The sequence below is a fragment of the Alligator sinensis genome, unplaced genomic scaffold (assembly GCF_000455745.1).
Source record: "Alligator sinensis unplaced genomic scaffold, ASM45574v1 scaffold442_1, whole genome shotgun sequence".
NCBI classification, from domain to species: domain Eukaryota; kingdom Metazoa; phylum Chordata; order Crocodylia; family Alligatoridae; genus Alligator; species Alligator sinensis.
In genome coordinates, this window is record NW_005841829.1 from 2,566,100 (window position 1) to 2,586,159 (window position 20,060).

A 20,060-nucleotide genomic window follows, 5' to 3' on the forward strand; every position below is an offset into this window, starting at 1 on the left:
GCAGTAATGCCAGGGCTGCAGATCCCTGAGCCCCCAGGGCTACAGGTAAGTTGCTGGGGCCAGCACAGTTGCTGGCTCCAGCCTCCCCTACCCCACCTGCGTTAACCTGCTGTGCACAAAAGCGCATATGGCATGGGCATTCCCTGGGGCCAAGAAGCAATGGCACAAGGTGTACTGCTGCTACTTGTCCCCAGGGAAACAAATGTCCACACTTATTTGGATGCAGCCAGTATGAGAAGCTAGACTGAGGAACTCTTAAAAATTGGATCCCACCTCACTACTGACCCAACTTGAAGTCAAACCAATAGGTAGAAAATCCACATCTTATTGCCAGGCTTCTAAGCCAACCAGATTCTCTCCCACACCTTTCTTCTTACAGCTTGTAGTCCTTCATAACATTGCTCTATCTTGCTCACAGTTTCCATGACTTGGAGCTGCTTTCTTATGTGCTGGTTATTAATGGATTTTATAGCCTTTTCTTCCATTGTTAAATTCTTATAAATTAGACGCTGTTTATTTGCTTGGTCTAACCTTTGTTTTCATGTTTCAGATAAATATTTTGCCTTGGTTGTCATGCAAACTGGCCTCTGTCAGTCATGTTAAATCTCTGCCTGGGCATGTTCTACACTCTCAGAGAATGCAGAGACTGCCTACATGTCAGGCTCACTCTTTTGAAGGATTTCTCTTTCAACAATGTCAAGTTACTACTTCTGCTACAGACCACAGCTATTATGTAGGATGGTGCAGCTTCCAGTTTGCTGTACTGTATACTAATGGCTATGTCTGAGTGGAGGAGTAGACTGCAGCCAAAAAAGAGATAAAATAACTTACTAGGCATGTCTACCTGTGCAAATACTGTGGCATGAGCTTACTTTATTGTAAGGGCAGGCACCTACATGTGCAGGGAATGCAGAAGTAGATTTGCTGCTCTTGGCAGCAGTCTGCTTCTGTCCCTTCTGGCCCTGCACCAGTCCTCTGCAGCAGCCAGGGGGATCTCTAGGCTCCCCCTGGGTGCTAGCCCAGGGGCTGGCAGGTAGTAGGGGGCCAGGAGACAGCTGTCTTCTGGTGGGGGCTGGGAGATTGCTCCCTGTTCCTGGGAGTTGCCTGCTCTGCCACCAGAGCCCAGGAGGGGACCATGTCCCCCTGTCCTGGCAGCAGGGAGTTCCTGACCCCAGCTCCCCAGTGGGGGGCAGAGGGCTTGGAAAGAGCTATAGGGGAGGGACAGATTCCAGATCCCCTCCTCCACAGCTCTTTCCAAGCTCTGTGCCTTGATTGCCTGATTGGGGCATGGGGCTGGGACATGCCCCATACTGAGACACTTCCTGGCCAGACCCAGACTGTGTGGTGAAGTTTGCACATGGAGCCTGGAGCTGGCTGAGGACTGTCTGAAACAGTCTGGGGTTGGCCGGGAACTGTCCCAGTCAGGGCTGGTTTTAGCCAGCTCCAGGCTGGGTGGGGAACTCTCCACATGCAGGAAGTGCCCAGCCCCCTCTCCACAATTGTTCCCAGCCCCAGCTCTGCAATCACAATCACTGAGCTGGGATGGGCTGGGAACAAGCCCTACCCTATTCCCAGACCCCACTCCATGATCTCTGGGAGCTCCCTGATGCTGAGGCTGCTACTTTCTACTCGGGCTCCGGTGGTGGAGCCCACCCTGGCTCCTAGGAGCAGGAAGCAATTTTCTACCCACTGCTGCTCAGCTGACCAGGAGCAAGCTTGCACCTGGTCAGCCATCTACATGTGCCATACTGCACAGTAACTGTTTGTGAGTACATTGTTTACTTGTATTTACAGGTAGCAAATTTACTCATGATTAGAGCAAATTACCGTGCAGTAAGCATCTGTATGTGTAGATGCTTACTGCACAGTAATTTGCTCTAATCTTGAGTAAAGTGTCTTGTGTAGATGCTCCCACTCTTCCTAAAAGCAGGGGGATAGCATGGATGCAGCTATATCTTTTCCTTCCTAGAGGTCTTTCTGGGGCAATACACTTACGTACAGCCGAGCTCACAAGCTCAATCTAGCTCCTGATCAGCACAAAACATGGTTTTTTAAAGGTCTCAAAGTGTGCAGATAAAAAACTCCTTTTGCCTTTTGTTACAAAGAGGCAGGAGACATCTGTCTGAAGTAAATTTAATTATATAGTCATTAGAGGGACAATTGTCATGGTTTCATGTAGAAAGAGCTAGAGTTGCCATGATGAACATATCTAGAGGAAAAGCTTAAAAACTTCTGACACTGATAAAATCCTTTGCTATTTGTTGTTTCCAAACTGCGGTGTATCAAATCCTGGGAGTGAATGCAATTGACTAAAAAGTCAAATGGATGTCTATTTTCATTGTCTCATCTAAGAAAAGGGCAAGAAGTGAACAAACAGCATAGATATAGGGAAGCAAATCTAAGTTTTACAATTCTTTAAGAGCCAGAATCTTTTATTATTACCCTAACACTTCCTTACTCAGCATATAAACCCATTCAAATGTACATGAGTCATGTAGATAGAATATGGTCCTTGGGTATTTACACTGTATACATAATTGTACTGATATAAACATAAGTCTGATTTTATATCAAGCTAGTTAAACCTGCATAAATTTGTGTGTGGACACTCATAATAACTAAAACCTGATTTACATCAAGTTAGCATTTTGCAGAAACTAAATTGATGCAACCATTTTACCATTGACTTCTGGAAGTCTTGAAAGAATGAGTTTTTTGTCTTGATTTTAAAAAGTCAAAAGTTTGAACATTTATCCAAAATTTGAAGTACAGGTTCCACTAGGAATGAGATGCTCTCTAAGGCATCAGAGATATCACAATTTAAATAGAATGTTATTGCTAATCAGATAATTATGCTTGTTAAATAATTTGCTTAGGAATCCGAATAAGATATAGTTAATAGATAAACAGTTTCATTAAGACAGGGTTGTACCTTAATGTAAGGGAGCCAGTATGGTAAAGTTGATAGGCTGCTGTTCTGGGAAAACTTAATTTTCACTCCTGGCTTTGTTATTATTTTGCTCTGGGACTTTAAACTAAGTCATTTCACCTCTATCTGCCTCAATTTTGACATATTGAAAGGTGATAATGATACTATCCCCTTCTGAGATCTATTGCTTGAAAATACACGAGCTAAATACTATTATGATTTTAATGCAAGAACTGAGTGCAAAGCTATAAAACAACAAACCATCTCACCAAATATCAAAAGCTGCTCTCTTGTGATGGTGGGAAGGTAATCTAAAGCAGTCTTAGAATGGAAAACTAGGTTCTGCTTTAACTATGAAATCACAACTGTGTTTCCAATAGTTAAGAAAAAGGGGGTTTCCATCAGGTACCAAAAAGGGGGTTAAGCTTTATGGAGCTATACCAAGAGTGAATCTAGCCCATGGTGATTTTGGTTCTCAGCTAGAGGAAAATTGAGAAACTGGTCCCTTTCTGCTGGGCTAGCTAACTGTTATTTAGGAAAAAGACAAACTTCTGGGAACCAGGCTTCTTCAGGCTATGGAGACTCAAGTGTAGCCAAGCATGAGGATTCATCAGTAGGGAGTTAATGCAGACTTTGTAATGAAATTATGAGATACATTGGATCGAAAAGGAACTGTATGAGAAGGAAGCCAGGCACAGGCATGGATAGGCATTCTACTTCTTAATAGAAGCATCTGGTTTGTCACAGTGACAAAGCAGCTCTGTAACTCAGAATGTAAAGCAAAAGCGAAAAAGAATATTCTATAGCCAAAATAAAAATAGAAAGAAAATAAAAGAAAGAAAGGATGGAAGAAATATTCTCATTATGGCTCTTTCACATCTCATCTCTCTAGTCTGCTCTCTCACTTCTTATCATCTGGCTCCATAAAACCAACCGTCAGGTCTGTCAGCTGAGACAGAGACATGCTGACAGCATTGAGGGCTCATTAGATTTCAATTTGTAGAGTTTAGACAGCATGCTGGTGGAAGGGAGATGGAATCTGTGGTTATAGTATTAGTCTGTAGTCACAATCCTCAATGTTTCAAAATGTGGTTTTTTGAAAGGGCACTGCCAGTATAGATTAAATCCCGCAACTGAAGGTTACTTTAATTAAAATGAGACTTTTAAAATGTCATCATATTAGATGTTTTCATGAAATGAAACTTAAAAAAAAATGGAGAGATCCTCTTTCCCCTGCAGTGAAATCAAATATAATAGTACCGTTATAGTAAAGTGAATCTAGGAATCAAACCAGGAAATGAATCTTACACTGCTGTTTGACTTTGTGTCAATAGCAATGTAATACATGAAAATGACAGGAGCATTTAAATATCCAACACGTATTTTAAAATTCTTTCAGTTTAAATAATTTCCTTTACTCTGGGCTGGTTGCCTCATTTGCCTGGCAAAGCAAATTTGTCTATTATTGCCTTTGTCCCTCAAACCTAATTTGTGTTTTGTGATGATCAGGTACATTACAGTATGGTTTGGGATTCCATATGCAGCAGCCCGGAGCCTCATGTCATATATGATCTGGCCATTTATTGACTAACTGAATCTGAATTGGTCAGTTCTCTGTATTTAATGTATTCTTTCCCCTCACTTGCTTCCTCTTTGCAGAGTACACAGTGATCAATGAAAACTGTCCTGGAGCTGAATGGAATATCATGTGCCGGGAGTGCTGTGAATATGACCAGATCCAATGTGTCTGTCCAGGACAGAAGGAAACAGTGGGCTATACCATTCCCTGCTGCAGGAATGAGGAAAATGAATGCGACTCTTGTTTAATCCACCCAGGTGGGTTGGTTTATATCTCGATCCCTTATTCCCTTTGTGCATTCTCACAGGATTTGTGGCAAAGTGTCAGCATGTACAGGTACTGATGATGTGCCATAATGTCCATGTTGGCTGCCTGTCTCCAAGTCTTTTGTGCTTCATCAGGAATCCATTTGTGCCAGAGTAAGAAGTTTACTGCTCTGAAGTGAACTAATGAATCCAACACATTGCCTAAAGTATCATGTAGCACCCCTCCTGATGACAAAACTGCACAGAGGGGTGTAGGTTGAAGCCGTGTTGGTCTACTGCTGAAACTTCCTTAGCCTGACGAAGGGTTTTTGAGCCCAAAAGCTTGCTTAATAACTATTCTAGAACTATTTGGGTTGGTCTAATAAAAGATATCATATTCACCCAAGGAACCTTGTCTGCCAGAGGGAGGAGAGGATTTCTAGGGTTTTCTGTGCAAGTCTGGAACCTCTCCACAAGGCAGAGTCATAGCTGATTTCCCACTGGGAAATTCTACATAGGAATTTTATTTTCAGGAAAGTTTGCACATGTTGTGTACAAACCAGAAAGAGGAGAGTTCTGACTTTTTCAGAAGGAAATGGCAAAGGGAAGGTAAAAACTAGAAAAAGGAGAGCCTGCTTGGAAAAAAACCCAAGAATCAGTTGCAACAGGGATGGGCCCAAATTGCACTGATGACAGTCTTCCAAAGGGGAGTATAGTTCTGGGGTGTTGAGGTACAGATTTGCAGGCCAACCACAAAGCTCTAATCCAGATTCCAGAGTTTGAACTCCCCCATGTATCAGGGGTGGGGGGTTGGCTCAGACCTCCAGAAGGAAACCAGCCAGTCCTGTGAAGGTCACATGCCTTTTTACAGCTATTGAGGGAGGGGAAGAGGCAAACAGTTACTTTCTCCTCCCACATACAATCCATCTAGGTCCATTTAATCAAGCTTCTCTCCTTTCAGGTTGCACCATTTTTGAGAACTGCAAGTCCTGCCACAACGGCTCCTGGGGTGGAACGCTAGATGACTTCTACATCAAGGGGATCTACTGTGCAGAATGCAGAGCAGGCTGGTACGGAGGGGACTGCATGCGTAAGTGTCCTCAATGACACACCCTACAAGTCCCAGGGGAATAATTCCTTCCAAGTCCCCATCAGCTAGAGGTCACCTAAGCCATAAAGCATGAGTTCTTATTACACTAGAAAATTCTGGTATAGATTATTAATCCTTAACTATTGTCACTCTGGATGGTTTTATTGTGCAGTTTTAAGAACAGGTTAAACAAACACTTGTATAGGATGGTTTAGGTAGGGATGACCGTGCTTTGAGTAGGGGGCTGGACTAGGTGACCTCCTGAGGGCCCAAACTAGCTCTACTTCTGTGATTCTATGATTCTGTACAGTTATCTATATGATTTAATACTATTTATGTGGGACTGGACAAAGTAAAAATAGGGTGTCTGGTCACACCTATAGCAGTTTTAGATGCTGTTTATAGCCCCAGTTAGGTAGGGATGATCGTGCTTTGAGTAGGGGGCTGGACTAGGTGACCTCCTGAGGGCCCAAACTAGCTCTACTTCTGTGATTCTATGATTCTGTACAGTTATCTATATGATTTAATACTATTTATGTGGGACTGGACAAAGTAAAAATAGGGTGTCTGGTCACACCTATAGCAGTTTTAGATGCTGTTTATAGCCCCAAGAATTGCATTTTCAAGCACGGCAGATCTAGGCAATTTCCATAGCTGTCCACACAAATACTTGCTTTGCAACTTGTTCTGAAGGTCAAAAGATCAAAGCTATTTCAGTCTGGCTTGTTCCAGAATATCTAACATGTCTAATCCTTTTCTGAATCTTTCTAGGCTCTCAGTCCCAGAGTTATTTTGTAGCAGTGAGCACTAGAGGCTAATCGCATATTGTGCCAAAAGTGTTTCATTTGATCAGAGTTAAATTAGTGGCCTTTCATTTTTATTGACTGCCTGCTTGTTCTTGCATGATTGGAAAAGATGAATTGTTGTACCTGTTCTCCATTCTCCATTTAATTCTTTATTTTGTATACTTTTATCAGTTCCCATCTTATTCATCACTAACATTAAGGCCATACATAGCTATTGTCTGCCCTCCTACAGGCAACAGTCATTCAGTACAGAAAAAGAAAAAAATCATGGTGCAAGTATTAAGTTTTCAATGTCCAGACTTGGTTTAGGCAAATACATTTCAACATTAGATTGACTCCCTTAGGCCTTGGTTCTTCTGAAGTTGTTAAGCTGAATCTCTTGAAGGTTATAGCACGGGCTTCTTCCAAATACACTTGTAAAGACTTGCTTGCTCTGGATCAATACCAGGGATCCCATGGTGCTTTTCATAGGAGGAAAGAAGAAAAAGAATCATTTGTTTGTTTAGTTCATCTTCCCATATTTGTTTCTTACGGTATTTTTCAACATGCTTCTCTGAGCTGCATTTTAAAACAGTGAGGCAGACTATGCTGCAGTCCAATACCAAGTTTTCCTGGACGCTGATATTTTTTTCCCTTTATTTCTTGCCATTAGCCCTGTCCCCCACTCTCAAGGTGAAGGGTCTGAAAGTGTGGGTTCTTTTGGATCCTGTAGGAGCAGAGTGAGATGTAAAATTTTCACTTGAATTAAAATGAGGCTGTTTAAGGCAGGCATGATCTGATACCCAGTTCATTAGGCAGCCCTAAATTATACAATGATTCAGGTCCAAAAGAATAATCAGCAGTTTTGTGAATCTCAATTATGGCCTCAGCTTACAAAGAGATAAGACATCTCTAGAGGTAAATTGGATCCAATAGGTAGCATGAAGCAAAGGAGGCAGGTTTAAGAATGGAGGGCAGTCAAAAGTACCATCCATGGAGACACCTGCCAGGAAGTAAGCAAGACACTAGCAGCACATATTGACATGGATACACATGTAAATGTGTATGTATATATTGCATTAGCAGTGGAGCAATCAGATTAGGGAACTTCTTAGTTCCTTCAATTTCCTTATTGTCTTGTGAGAGAAGCTGGTCTCAGGGTCAATCTGATAATAAGGAATTCTGACCTTACAATCACAGAGTGACCACAGGCTAGCTGCTCTCTCAGTTTCTCTGTCAGTACTTCTATTGGCAGCAGTTGTCTACTCTTCATGATTGCCTAAAGCCCTTTCTTGGTTTCCATTATCTTCAGAGCAGGACTATGGAAGTGCAAGAAGCATAGGTGCCCAGAACAACCTGTATGCTTTTTCACAGTATGCTTGCTATTGCTGTCAGGTCCAGGCACAATGGCGAGATAAATCCAACATGATTTGGGGTTGAATATGTACTATAGCAACACATCAAGAAGTAGGGAGAAAATATTTGCCTGCAGGTCAATCCAGGCATTATGACATTTGGGACACCCTGGGGACCTCTACCAGAAGGGTATCAATAAACTGAGGGAATTTAAGGAAGAGCAACAAAAATAGTCATGAACAAATGTCATCTGTCTTGCCCATGCTGCTTCTCAATGCTGGAGTGAAGATACTTCCGGCCCATAACTCCTGGAGTGAGCGGGTTGGTTGTTTTTGAATGTTTCGCGTATTTACATGGCTTAGACTTGAACCAGGATTATTATTGTGGGAATCAGTACTTCTATGGTAACTAACAAAGGAGGGGTGCCTTCCACTTGAACTGGTGGAAACTGCCTTTCTGTGGTCTTCTCAGCTTTAGTTCAGTCTTCATATTTTGTCTTTGCTTTCTCCTGAAAGCCAATTCTTTGCATGCTAAGAGAGGACACACCAGCTTTTTTCAGCATTTTATTATGATTTTGATTTATCCAGAGCAGTTCATATACTGTACTATACATTGCACAGGCTTGTTACTTCGGAATTTGCAGTAGAAAACAGAAAAAGAATCCATAGTTACCTATGGCCAGAATAATTTCCATTAGTCATTTAGCAAAAGGAGCACCCCCAGAAAGTAACCACAGACTGCACTAAGAGAGTATGGTCTTTTGTCTCCCTCTAGTGGCAGACCTAATCTGAGGTTTATGAGTTTCACATTGCTTCCCACTAGAAGAGCTAATCCTGTCATTTTGCTGCTTCCCAAGCAGACTAAATTCCTTAATTGTTGTCTGGATAATACTGAGAGTGGGCTGTTAAGTAAAAAGAAACATTTCCTTGCAGTGGGGAAAAAAAAATCTAAAGCTTTATTTGCCCATATTTTAATCCATCTCTCTCTGGTTTTCCTTTACATTTCCATTAGAGATGAACAATGATCATTTACAAAGTGACTTAATTGTTTAATAGACTTTCACCTCTTTTTCTGTTGGCAGAATGGCTGAAAATTGATCCAAATTACTTGTCAGTTGATGTTTTTTTGCGATTTGTCTTGCTGTTTGACCCTTAATATGGGGAAGTTAAGATCTGTAATCACTTATGAGTAGTCACACAAGGCAAAAGGAAATTTCCTGCCTAAATGAATGTAAGTCTTCTGTTGAGGTTTTAGGTACAGATACTCTAGGAAACTCATTTAAAGAGTTCCTTTCCACCATTTTTTACTGTACAAGTTGAACACATGCTTTAAACATAATATTTTGTCAACTATTGCTATTTTATAATGCTAGATACTGTGAGGTGCTTTGATAACAAGCTAACAGGGACCAGATAATTACCCAATTGATAATACTTGATGTCACGAATGGCTCAACACAGCCAGCTAAAAAGTGTGACAACAACTGAATCGGATTCAGTGTTGTCCTCCTGAGTCTGAGCTTTGAGCAGTTAGATGGCCCATTTACCACAACAAGCTGTTACTTCCGAAGCCTAACAGTGATAGATAGCAACCTCTTAGAAAGGCAAAGCTGTCAACACTTGAAACTGTTTGAAAATGTGGGTGAGCTTACCCTACACTTCATAGCTCCCCTCCATGTGTTCTGTGCTACCAACAAACTTTGCCTCCCCAAAAGCTCATCCCCCCGCCCCCTCAAATAAATGCTACACTGCACATCTGCCTTGGGAATATAAAAACCTGCACTGAATTCACACTGAAAATATAGAGGACACTGCAAAATCAAATTTCCTAGCAAAATGAACATAAGACTGTTCTACTAGTATATTCAATTCAGTAAATATGCTCCGTATTTACAAGCAATTTAAGGTATTACAGCATTTTATCCATGTGATGCCCCAGAGTTTCAGTCTGAGGGTCCTCACTGAACTGAGGTCTGCTTTGCTGCCAAGTACTTTGACCTCCTGAAGGTACGAGAGACCACCTCCTTTGCCCTTCTGTGTGGGGTAATACACATTGCAGTATGTGAAGCCACCCACCAGATGGTGCTCAGAAGCTCTTAAACAGACCTTTTTGATCTCTAAAGACAGGACACTGAAGCAGAATAAGAGCTGAATAAGGCAAACGGTGATTTTTATTTGCCTGGTATCAGAGTTTGCTGGGCAGTCAAATTATTAAATAAGAATGCTACCACTGGCAGCAAAATGTTCTACAAAGTGCATAAATGCATTAATGCACAACATCTGCATTTCAGCCTCTTGGCTTTGTGCTAGTGCATTTAACTTGTGGCTGCTTTGATGAGAATTTATAAAATGTTTAGCTGTGACATGAAGGAAAGGGACATGAATCTCTTTCTGAACTCTGAGGTGAATTTTTGAAGCATATGTATATGCATACACACTCACCCCATACATAGTAGTTCCTGTTATCACCAAAATAGTATTTTGCAGATGACTGATCTTCACTTTTTCCTCAAAAACCCAAATCCTTAAATACATCATATCTAACATGGTGCAATGCAGCAACATGGGGAGAAAACACAGCCAGCCATCTCCTATTCCCTGGGCCATGTAACACAGTTCCTAGGTTTTGGAAGGGAGTGGAGGGATGATTAGTGTTTTCTTTTGCTCTAATAAGTGGGCACAGAGGCATATCTGATAGCAGGGCTGTGCCCTGGAGATGGTGGCTGCACACATTGTACAGATGTACTAAAGGATGCTTACCAAGGTCCAAGATGTATTGTGCCTTTCAAGAAGTAGGATCTCTCTCTTTGAAAGGAACATCTTTCTCTTAGTGTGAATTTACCAAGGGAGATTGGTAAAGCATCCGTAATGTGAGAAACGGGGTATGGGAAAAGTGTGTTTAATTTGAGATTAAGTAGTATATGAAAGATTTATATACAGTTTGGAGGGAATTATGGGTACTAAATTGATTATGGACTCAAAGGACTCAGTTAAAACAAAAAGGTAGCCAACTCAATAGTTATACTCATTTATGCAACCTAAGGATCTGGCCTAATCCATATAAAGCATAACTTAAAAGAAAACTACAGAAAGACTAGATCTATGGGAATATGCATTTCCTAGGTGTATACAACAAGAAGGGGGAAGAATTATTTAAGGGAAAAGAAAATGAAACTTAACAAAGATCTACTTAAATTGGATATCTAGAGTAAGCCCCTTAACATGAATATATATTAGATCACAGAGTGATCAAAGAATCAAATCAAAGAATTTCATTGATTCTTCCAATAGAATCAATGAAAATGCCATCTCATGGATCATTTTAAAGCTAAACATTAATAAAATACACTCTAAGGAGAAACCATGTATTATTTTATGGTTTTTGATAGGTCTTTTCAATCTTTAGTTCTGGGAATAGAAAAGATGCAGAGTTGATACTGATGACAAAGCCACATTACATGCTGCTGCCTTTAGATCAGTGTTACATGCTGCATATTGCCAGGCAGTTCTAGTTGTAGTTCCAGTTTTCATGACACTCATCCATTATGAACAGGATGGAATACACCATTTCCCAAAGGGTTGGCTACCAACAAGTAATGAATCTACAGCTATGTGATAAAGATGGAAAGTCTCTGATTGTGCCACTACGAGTCCTACCTGAGCCATCGACTATCTGTATCTCTCTTTCCCCAGAACTTATTTGTGAATGCCAATGGATGTGTCATTTCTACCATTGCCTTGTCTTCCCTCTTGACTCATGATGAACCCTCACATTGACTCTGTGACACCCAAACAACAGGTCCCTTCAGGGCCTGTAACATTCCCTCTACGAGTTGTTGTTTTTTTTTAAAATTCCAGTCCTCAAAACCGAATCTCTGTCTGCCCCAGAAAACTGCAGGGTTTTTGTTTTTGTTTTTGTTGTTCGGACAGGAAAGGAACTGGGATGCTGACACTTTTCAAAGTGGATTATTTTTCTTTTTCTGAAAGAGGCATGGGTTGCCAGCACTACTAGTTGGGTTGTAAATTATTCTTGAGAACTTTCCAGGTTTCCTGAAGCTTCTGAATGGCAAGAGAAAAGATTCCTTTAGATGGAAAGATGACAATAGTGTTGTTTGCCTGATCCTTTTCAGAAAGAGTCATCACAACCTTTGCTAGATAAGCTGGTGATATAAGAGTGAAGCTCTGATCTGATCTGATCTGATCTCAAGTAGGTTTCCCACACAGATAGCCTGTAACAATTTTGAAAATATTCTTTTGGTGGCAGTCTCAGAATGGCTCCTCTTTAGCTTTTGGACCACCTGCTTTGTTGGCCAAATCTGCTTCCTTGGCATGGCTGTTCAGAAAGTTCAGACTGTACCGTTCAGAACAGAAAAGTGCATTTAGTATGCCTTGCACACACATATCCCTTTGCACAAGTTCCTTTGCAATCCTTTGTTAGAGGCAGGAGAGGATAGGAAATTCAAAAGCTCTTCTGCACGAAAACGAAATTTCCTTTGAGATGATCCAAGGGCCTTGTCAAGCCATCTGAAGATTTCCCGCAGCTTTGTCTCAGGTTGTTTTTGAGGTCAGAGCCAATAACAGTGCAAGGTCCGTCTCTCTGCTGTGGGAAGGCACATTATTATGTGTACCAGATCAGATCCTGGCATCCCATCTGCATCCTAATGGGGCCACAGGGGCATAGTAATTAATCCTTGCCTTTTACATGCAGAAAGAACCAAGTTACAGTGTAGGATGAAACACTTGTGATGAACTCCTCTGAGCTGGATTTCTGCTTCATCAGGTCCTGCTTAATTAAGGGTAACTGAGGGTAAACCAACAATGGAAATTTTATTTATTCTTAAAAAAGAACAGGAGCAAGTGACCCTCAGTTTTCCATGTCTCACCACACTGACACACAAGGCCCAAATTTTAGAGCTCTTAACAGAAGCTCGGTACCTCCGATAATCAGGTCACCACAGGCTTGTTCTACGACCCCTCGGCCCCCAGTAGGAAAAGTAGCTCATGAGAAATGTTATAGCTTTTTCAGTCAAGAAAAGAATGCCCATATTGCACCCTGAAACTTAGGGTTGGCTGCCCTTGTTGGGTTTCTGCAAGGTGCAGTGAATGGGACTTTCTGTTGGATTAAGGAAGCACAAAAACTTCTTGGAAGTCTTTTGACACCCTCCTCTGAGGTTAACTAGAGTCTTTTTGCCTTTCCCAGCAGTTATCGCTGTTGTCCCTGCAGCATACCATAACCCTCAGGGCAGACATGCTATTACCCACCATGAAATCCTTAGCTCAGTGAATGCAAAGTCATCCAGCAGTGCTTAAAAGAAGGCTCAAAAAAAAAAAAAAAAAGAAAAAAGAAAAAAAGAAAAAAAAGAACGTAGCAAACTTCATGCCTCCACAAGAAAAGTTGTAAACAGGAAATCAGAATTTGGAAGAGAGCATTTATGTGGTCTGTTGTGATGTAAGTCTGCTTTTCTCTAGCACTTTCACTTAAGCATCACAGAGGTCTCTGTAGACTTAATGACGGTTCTGTGCCCAAGGAAGTAGGTATCATTATCCTCATGTTTCTTATGAGAATACTGAGGTACAGGAAGCCGAAGTGATGATGTATTAAATTTGACTGGAGAATGAGGCCAAAAAAGTCAAAGATTTTAACATGACTGTACAAATGTGCAAAATGAAACACTTAAACAAGGTTCAGGATTTTAATACTGGGACCTCTGCCTGCTTAGTTCCCTAGCAAACAGATCAGAAATTTCATGCCCAAATTTTGAAATAAATTAAGATGCGCATAAAAAAATCAAAACGCGAAGGAATATTTTGAAACTGAACAGAAGTAGTTATGCAAAACAAACTTAACCAAAACTTACCACAGAGAGGGAAAATATGTTCACTGACCTCTCTTCTGCCAAGTAGTCCTCCTTAGTGGAGGGAGAGGAGGGTTAGCTGTATTGTTGAGTTTTGAATTGGGAAAGAAAGTCCTTTTCTAGGAGTCTGACAAATCATATGGAAAGCTGGAAAAAAGATGGCATGAGGAGAGACAACTTTTGTAAATTGTTTTCAGATCCAAGGTAACAGGCCAGTCTCAGGTGGGTACTCCAAGCTGACAACTTGGCCAGTACAGGTGTTGTTATAGACCCCTGCTCACCTCCCGAGTTTGGGACATCATTGTTTGGTCTGTTTTTTCCTACTGTTCTTTCAGACTAGGAAGAGCTAACTGGACCACTCATCATGCTGTTGCTATGTAGCTCATTTGGTCTCAAGATAAGATCAAAAGAGGGTGGAGGGGGAGGTGGGATTGGGGAAGAGTAATAGAGAAAGAAGACAATATAATATAGAAAAGAATACATAAGAAAAGAGAAAACAAGAAGTGTCTCAAGACAAACCTCTCTTAAGTCTTCCAAATCCCCACTAGCAATTTGGGGTTAAGGTGTCACAAGTATGCAAGAACCTGGCAACACGCAAATGAAGGCCAGAGTGGCCTATTCTGCTGGCCTGTTCCCTCCTCTGAAAATTCCTCAGACATTCATCTGCCACCCTGAGATTCTCTTTTAAGGTCCCCTAAAAGAGGGTGACTAGTCAGGCTAACTTCTGACACTGGGAAGGCTGCTGCTGAATCTCCAAATCAGCCAGGCCAGGCCCATCCCCTGCCCCTCACCCAGGCCCGGCAATGGCTGCCCTGCCTGCCCCAGCTCCCAGCTCTTGTTAAAAATAAGCCCCGGTTCACCGGGTGCTGCCGGGCAGGGGGCAATCCTCGTTGCCTCCCACTTCCCCATGCTGCATGGGGGGCTCTGCACAAGCCCTCAACCCCTGCTTGCTCCCCCAGCCCTTCCCATGGGTGCCCCACCCAGGCCAGCTCTGGCCCTTTAAGAAAAAAACCCCAGAGAAAACCCCCAGACTCACCACTCCTGCTGGCGGGGGTGAACTCCACTGCCCCTCATTACCCCATGCCACCAGGGACTTCCTGAATCATGAAAGCGTGCCAAATCTTTTCTAAAAATTCAGAGAGCTTTGAATCAATTCCGACCTTTTAAATGGTCCCCTGATTCGATTCAGATTCAGAGATTCCGCCACTGAATCGAGCCAAATCTCCTCCGAATCCAATCACCACCTGAAGCTTTGCACAGCCCTCCTGAATATGCCTAAGGGCAGACAAATGGATTTTTAGATACTATCGAAAAGATTTTAATGGAGCTTCTGGTCACTCAGAAGGTCACCTCAGATAGTGCCTTCATCAATCTCAGTGGGCGTATCTATGCAAGATGATTTACTTGAGATTAAAGCTAATTACTGTGCAGTAAGCATCACTTTCTATACACGCAGATGCTTACTGTGCAATAATTTGCTCTAAGCATGAGTAAATTTGCTACCGGTAAATACAAGTTGCAAATTTACTCTCGATTACTTACTGTGCAGGATAGCACGTGTACACAGCCAACTGGGACCAAATGTGCTCCTGGTTAGCTGGGCAGCATGTGGCGAGAGATTGCTCCTTGCCCCTAGGAGCTGTCTGGGGCAGGCTCCACCACTCGAGCCTGGGTGGGGACAATGGCCCCCTACCACAGCAGCAGGGAGCCCCCAGCCTCTGCTTCCCAATTGCAATTGGGGAGCTGGCACTGGGAGCTCCCTGCTGCCAGGGCAGGGGATATTCTCCCTGCCTAGACTCTGGTGGCAGAGTCTGCCCCAGCAGCATGTAGCTCCTAGGGGCAAAGAGCAATCTCTTGCCCCCTGCTGCCCAGGAGCACATTTGCTCCCAGTTGGCTGTCTACATGTGCTGTACTGGAGCAATGTTCCAGCCCCCACTAGGAGACAGCAGTCTCATTGCCCTGTGTTCCCTGCCAGCCCCTGGGCTAGCACCCAGGGGGTGTCTAGAGGCCCTACTCTCGATCAACTTGTGGCCGTTATTCCTAGTTACTCCTGGTAGTGCTCAGGGGAACAGGGACTCTCTCATTCCCCACTGGTCCCCCTGGTAAGTTTATAGATGGCCACCAGATCCCCTCTCAGCTTTCGCTTGTGGAGGCTGAACAGGTTAGGTCCCATAGCCTCTCTTCATAGGGCGTGCCCTGCTGCCCCCTGACCATGCAAGTGGCCCTCCTTTGGATCCTCTCAATGCTGTCCACATCCCTCCTGAAGTGCGGCACCCAGAACTGGACGCAGTACTCCAACTGCGGCCTGACCAGTGCCGCATAGAGGGGGAGGATCACCTCCTTGGACCTGCTTGAGATGCATCTGTGAATGCATGACAAGGTGTGGTTGGCCTTCCTGACCGCTTCCCCACACTGTCAGCCCATGTTCATTTTGGCATCAGTAATGACTCCAAGATCCTTTTCTGCCTCTGCACTGATGAGAAGGGAGTTCCCCAGCCTGTAGGTATGCTGCTGGTTCTTCCTACCTAGGTGCAGCACCTTGCACTTGTCAGTATTGATTCCCATCCTGTTCTCATCTGCCCACCCCTGTAACCTGTCCAGATCTAGTTGTAGCTTGTCCCTCCCTTCTATCATGCCTACCTCTCCCCACATCTTAGTGTCATCCGCAAATTTGAACAAGGTGCTTTTCACCCCCTTGTCCAAGTCACTGATGAAGATGTTGAACAGTGCGCGCCCAAGGACCAAGCCCTGGGGGACCCCACTGCCCACATCCCTCCAGGTCGAAAATGACCCATCCACCACCACTCTTTGGTTGCGGCCCTCCAGCCAGTTTGCAACCCATCTGACTGTGTAGGCATCGACACCACAGTCACCTAATTTTTTAATGAGAATGGGGCGAGAGACAGTGTTGAAGGCCTTCCTAAAGTCCAGAAAGACTATGTCCACCGTGACACCTGCGTCTAAGGATTTTGTGACCTGGTCGTATAAGGCAACCAGGTTGGTCTGACAGGACCTGCCTCTAATGAACCCATTTTGGTTGCCTCTAAGCATAATCTGTCTATTACTGCTCTGTGTAATGTGGTCACTGTTTCTGGGCCCAGTTTGTCCTTGGTCTATCATGAAGGTCTCTAATGGACTTCCTTTAACTTCTTTTCATCTTCAGGATGTGGGCAGATTCTTCGGACTTCCAAGGGTCAAATTATGTTGGAGAGCTACCCATTGAATGCACGCTGTGAATGGACTATACATGTTAAGCCTGGGTTTGTTGTTCAGTTAAGGTAGGTGGAAATTAATTTTAGTCTATTCATTCTGTGAATAATAATCAAGATGGTGACCTTGTGGCAATGAAAGTGCTGGTCATTGATATTTGGCAGCTGAACACCTGTTCTTTGGCCCAGCAGAGTATCTGGGGATGCTGTATAACTGTCCATGTTCAGTTTCTTCTTGGAATTCTGGTTGACAACAAGGGAAGCTTCTTTCGCTGCTTGGGGCAATCTATATGCTTTATACCTCATTATGACCCAATAGTCTGGCAAGAATACATCAGGCATCTATAGAAGCAATTCTCTTAAGACAGATCCAAGGAGTGGTTTGATGTCATATGTTTGCCATGAAAAAACCTAGGTTTAGGCTGGATTTTTGTGAAAAAAATCCATTTACTTAATCATTAAGGTTCTGAAAGGCTTTTTTTTCCTGATGCCCAACCTAGATTTTCCTTCTTTTAATTTCATATAATTATTTCAAGTAACACCCTCACGTACAACCTCAAATAATTTCAGTCTATTCATATCTCTTCATCTGCTATGTCTACACACTTCTGTTTTGTAATCTGTTATCATTTCCCCCTCTAGCCATTGCTCAGTTGCACTGTATGTATTTTACCTTTTAATTTTCCTTGATGAATCAATCTCTGAAGCCCTTGAGCAGGATTTTTTTTTCCTCAATGCCAAAAAGCATTTATTTGGTGTAATTTTCTTTTTGCATGTGTGTGGCAAAGAGCTCACATCTGCAGCAGGGGACCAGCTTGGCAGGGGGCCAGATTCAGAATCTACCAACTAATATAGTAAGAATGGCAGCCAAACCCTTCACATCATCAATATTTCACCAGCTGTGCAAACCAGGCAAAGGAATTGTGTGGATACACAAACTTATTTCTTCTATACATTTCAAAATAAGCTGTGCTATTTAATAAGAAGAGAAAAAAAATCACTCAAGGAGAAAGTAATATTGAAGAGTTCCCATGGAGTTGACGCCAGTCCTTTCATCATGCTCATTTACACAAGTTCATAGTGTAGTTACAAGCAGCCATAATTACAGCCCTTACTTTGTCAGTGTGTGTGGGAACCTACTAACTTAGAGCAACTGCAGGATTCTGCAGGGTTCTTTGGGGGCATCATGAGTTAGTGCTGCATATAACATCGCCTGGGGCATTTGGTGTTCAGAATGGTGTGGGGAGGCCACTTCATGTTACTTTTCTTGGGGATGTGACACATTGCTTTTACAAGTGTTTTGTTGGTGTGAAATGTAGCATGTTCTGCGCAAATGCAATATCACTTTTCATTTCTGATATCACTTTTCACTTACATGCATACAAAGCTTATTAATTTCTAGTGATGACAAACTGCTTTGCAAACTGTGTGTTTAGCCCTTTCAGTTGCACTGAATGGATTGGGAATGGGTCTTATCTTTCTGTAGTGTAGTATTGAAAGTAAGGTGTTACACAAGGGAAGAATAATGAAAAGCACAAATACAGACTGGAAGACTTTATACTATAGGCTTCATAGCAGCACTGCCAAGACAGATCTTGGGGTTTTGGTGAATCATAGGCTCAACATGAGTCAGCAATGTGATGGAGCTGGGGAAAAACAAAAGCAAAATGTGATTTTGCGTTTCCTCGACAGGAGTATTAGGTGTAAGACATCAAAGCTGATAGTTTCATTTTGCTTGTCACTGATTAGGTCTCATCTAGAGTATTGTCTGCAGTTCTGGACCCCACATCTTAAGAACAATGTGTGGAAAATAGAGAAAGTCCAGAAGTTAGTGACTGTCACAGGATGGGGTCCCCAGGGATGGCCATGGGACCCCTAGGGCCCCTTGACCATGCCAATTTGGCCCAGTGGGCACCCTTGTTCTCGCCCGCCATGTCTTGATGCAATTATAATAAATAGGGAGGTTGCCTTTAAGTCTAGTTGGACACGGCCCTGATACACCCCACAGGACCCTGTGGGTCCCCAGACCCCTTGTGGGTCCTGTTTCTAAATGGATGTCTCAGGACACCCCCAGCCTTATGGGCTATATGTGTGGCTCCAAACCGTCCCTTTACCACGCCCCAAGCCTCGCAGATGGTATTGACACAGCGTCTCTCCGAGGCCTTGGTTTCACTCGACCCTTGGGTCATCACAGGGCTCTCCGCAGCCCTGTCTCTTTCTGCGCCCCTCTGGCGCCAGGGTCTGTTCACCCCCAAACACTGCACCCTCTCTGGTGCCAGGGTCCCTACACTGTAGTGGGCCCCCTTAATGAGGCCTCCTCCTTCCCCAGTAGCCTCAGCCCAAACCACCGGTGTTATAAACAAAAGTAAAAAATGCAAACCCCTAGGCTATACCTAGTTCCAGCCTGGGGTTTATATGGGCCCAGGGCCCTGCCTCTTCTGGTCAGCTGACCAGGTGCAGGTGCAGGCTAATTTGCTTGCTAGCCTGTTGCCCTGGTAAACTGCACCTGGGCTTCTGTTGGTCTCTTTAGGCTCTCCCCAGGCAATTTCTGCTCTTCTAGGAGCAGGCACCATAGTGCCCTGCAACAGTGACAAGAATGACAAAGGTATTGGAAGGCAAGCTGTGCAAAGAAAGATTGAGAGAACTATCCATGTTTTGTTTGCAGAAAAGGTGATTAAGGGGGGCATGACAGCAATTTTCAAATACCTGAAAGCCTGCCATAAAAGAGAAAGAAGAATCAATTTTCAAATCCCTGAAAGCCTGCCATAAAAGAGAAAGAAGAAGAATTTTCTCCCATGCTACAGAGAAAAACTTTTCTCCCATGCTGCAGGCCATGGAACGGCGGCTTCAAATTGCAGCAAAGTAGATTTAGATTAGATATCAGGAATAACTTACTGTTAGAACCGAGGCAGGGGAATAGACTGCTCAGGAAAGTTGTGGCATCTCCATTGGAGGCTTTGGAGAAAAGTTTTGATAAGAAGTGACCAGAGATGATTTAGGAGTAGCATTCCTG

General features: G+C 43.1%; 1 protein-coding gene across 5 annotated transcripts in view; it reads left to right on the forward strand.

The window, feature by feature from the left end:
- The window catches only part of PAMR1 (peptidase domain containing associated with muscle regeneration 1), a 94,285-nt gene that overhangs the window by 19,768 nt on the left and 54,457 nt on the right, over positions 1 to 20,060 (forward strand). For all 5 annotated transcript variants that reach the window (XM_025205721.1, XM_025206167.1, XM_006014648.3 and 2 more), the window contains exons 2-4: positions 4,589 to 4,765; positions 5,715 to 5,843; positions 17,002 to 17,116. In XM_025205721.1, the coding sequence (XP_025061506.1) occupies positions 4,589 to 4,765; positions 5,715 to 5,843; positions 17,002 to 17,116 (421 nt within the window). The remainder of the gene's footprint in view (positions 1 to 4,588; positions 4,766 to 5,714; positions 5,844 to 17,001; positions 17,117 to 20,060) is intronic.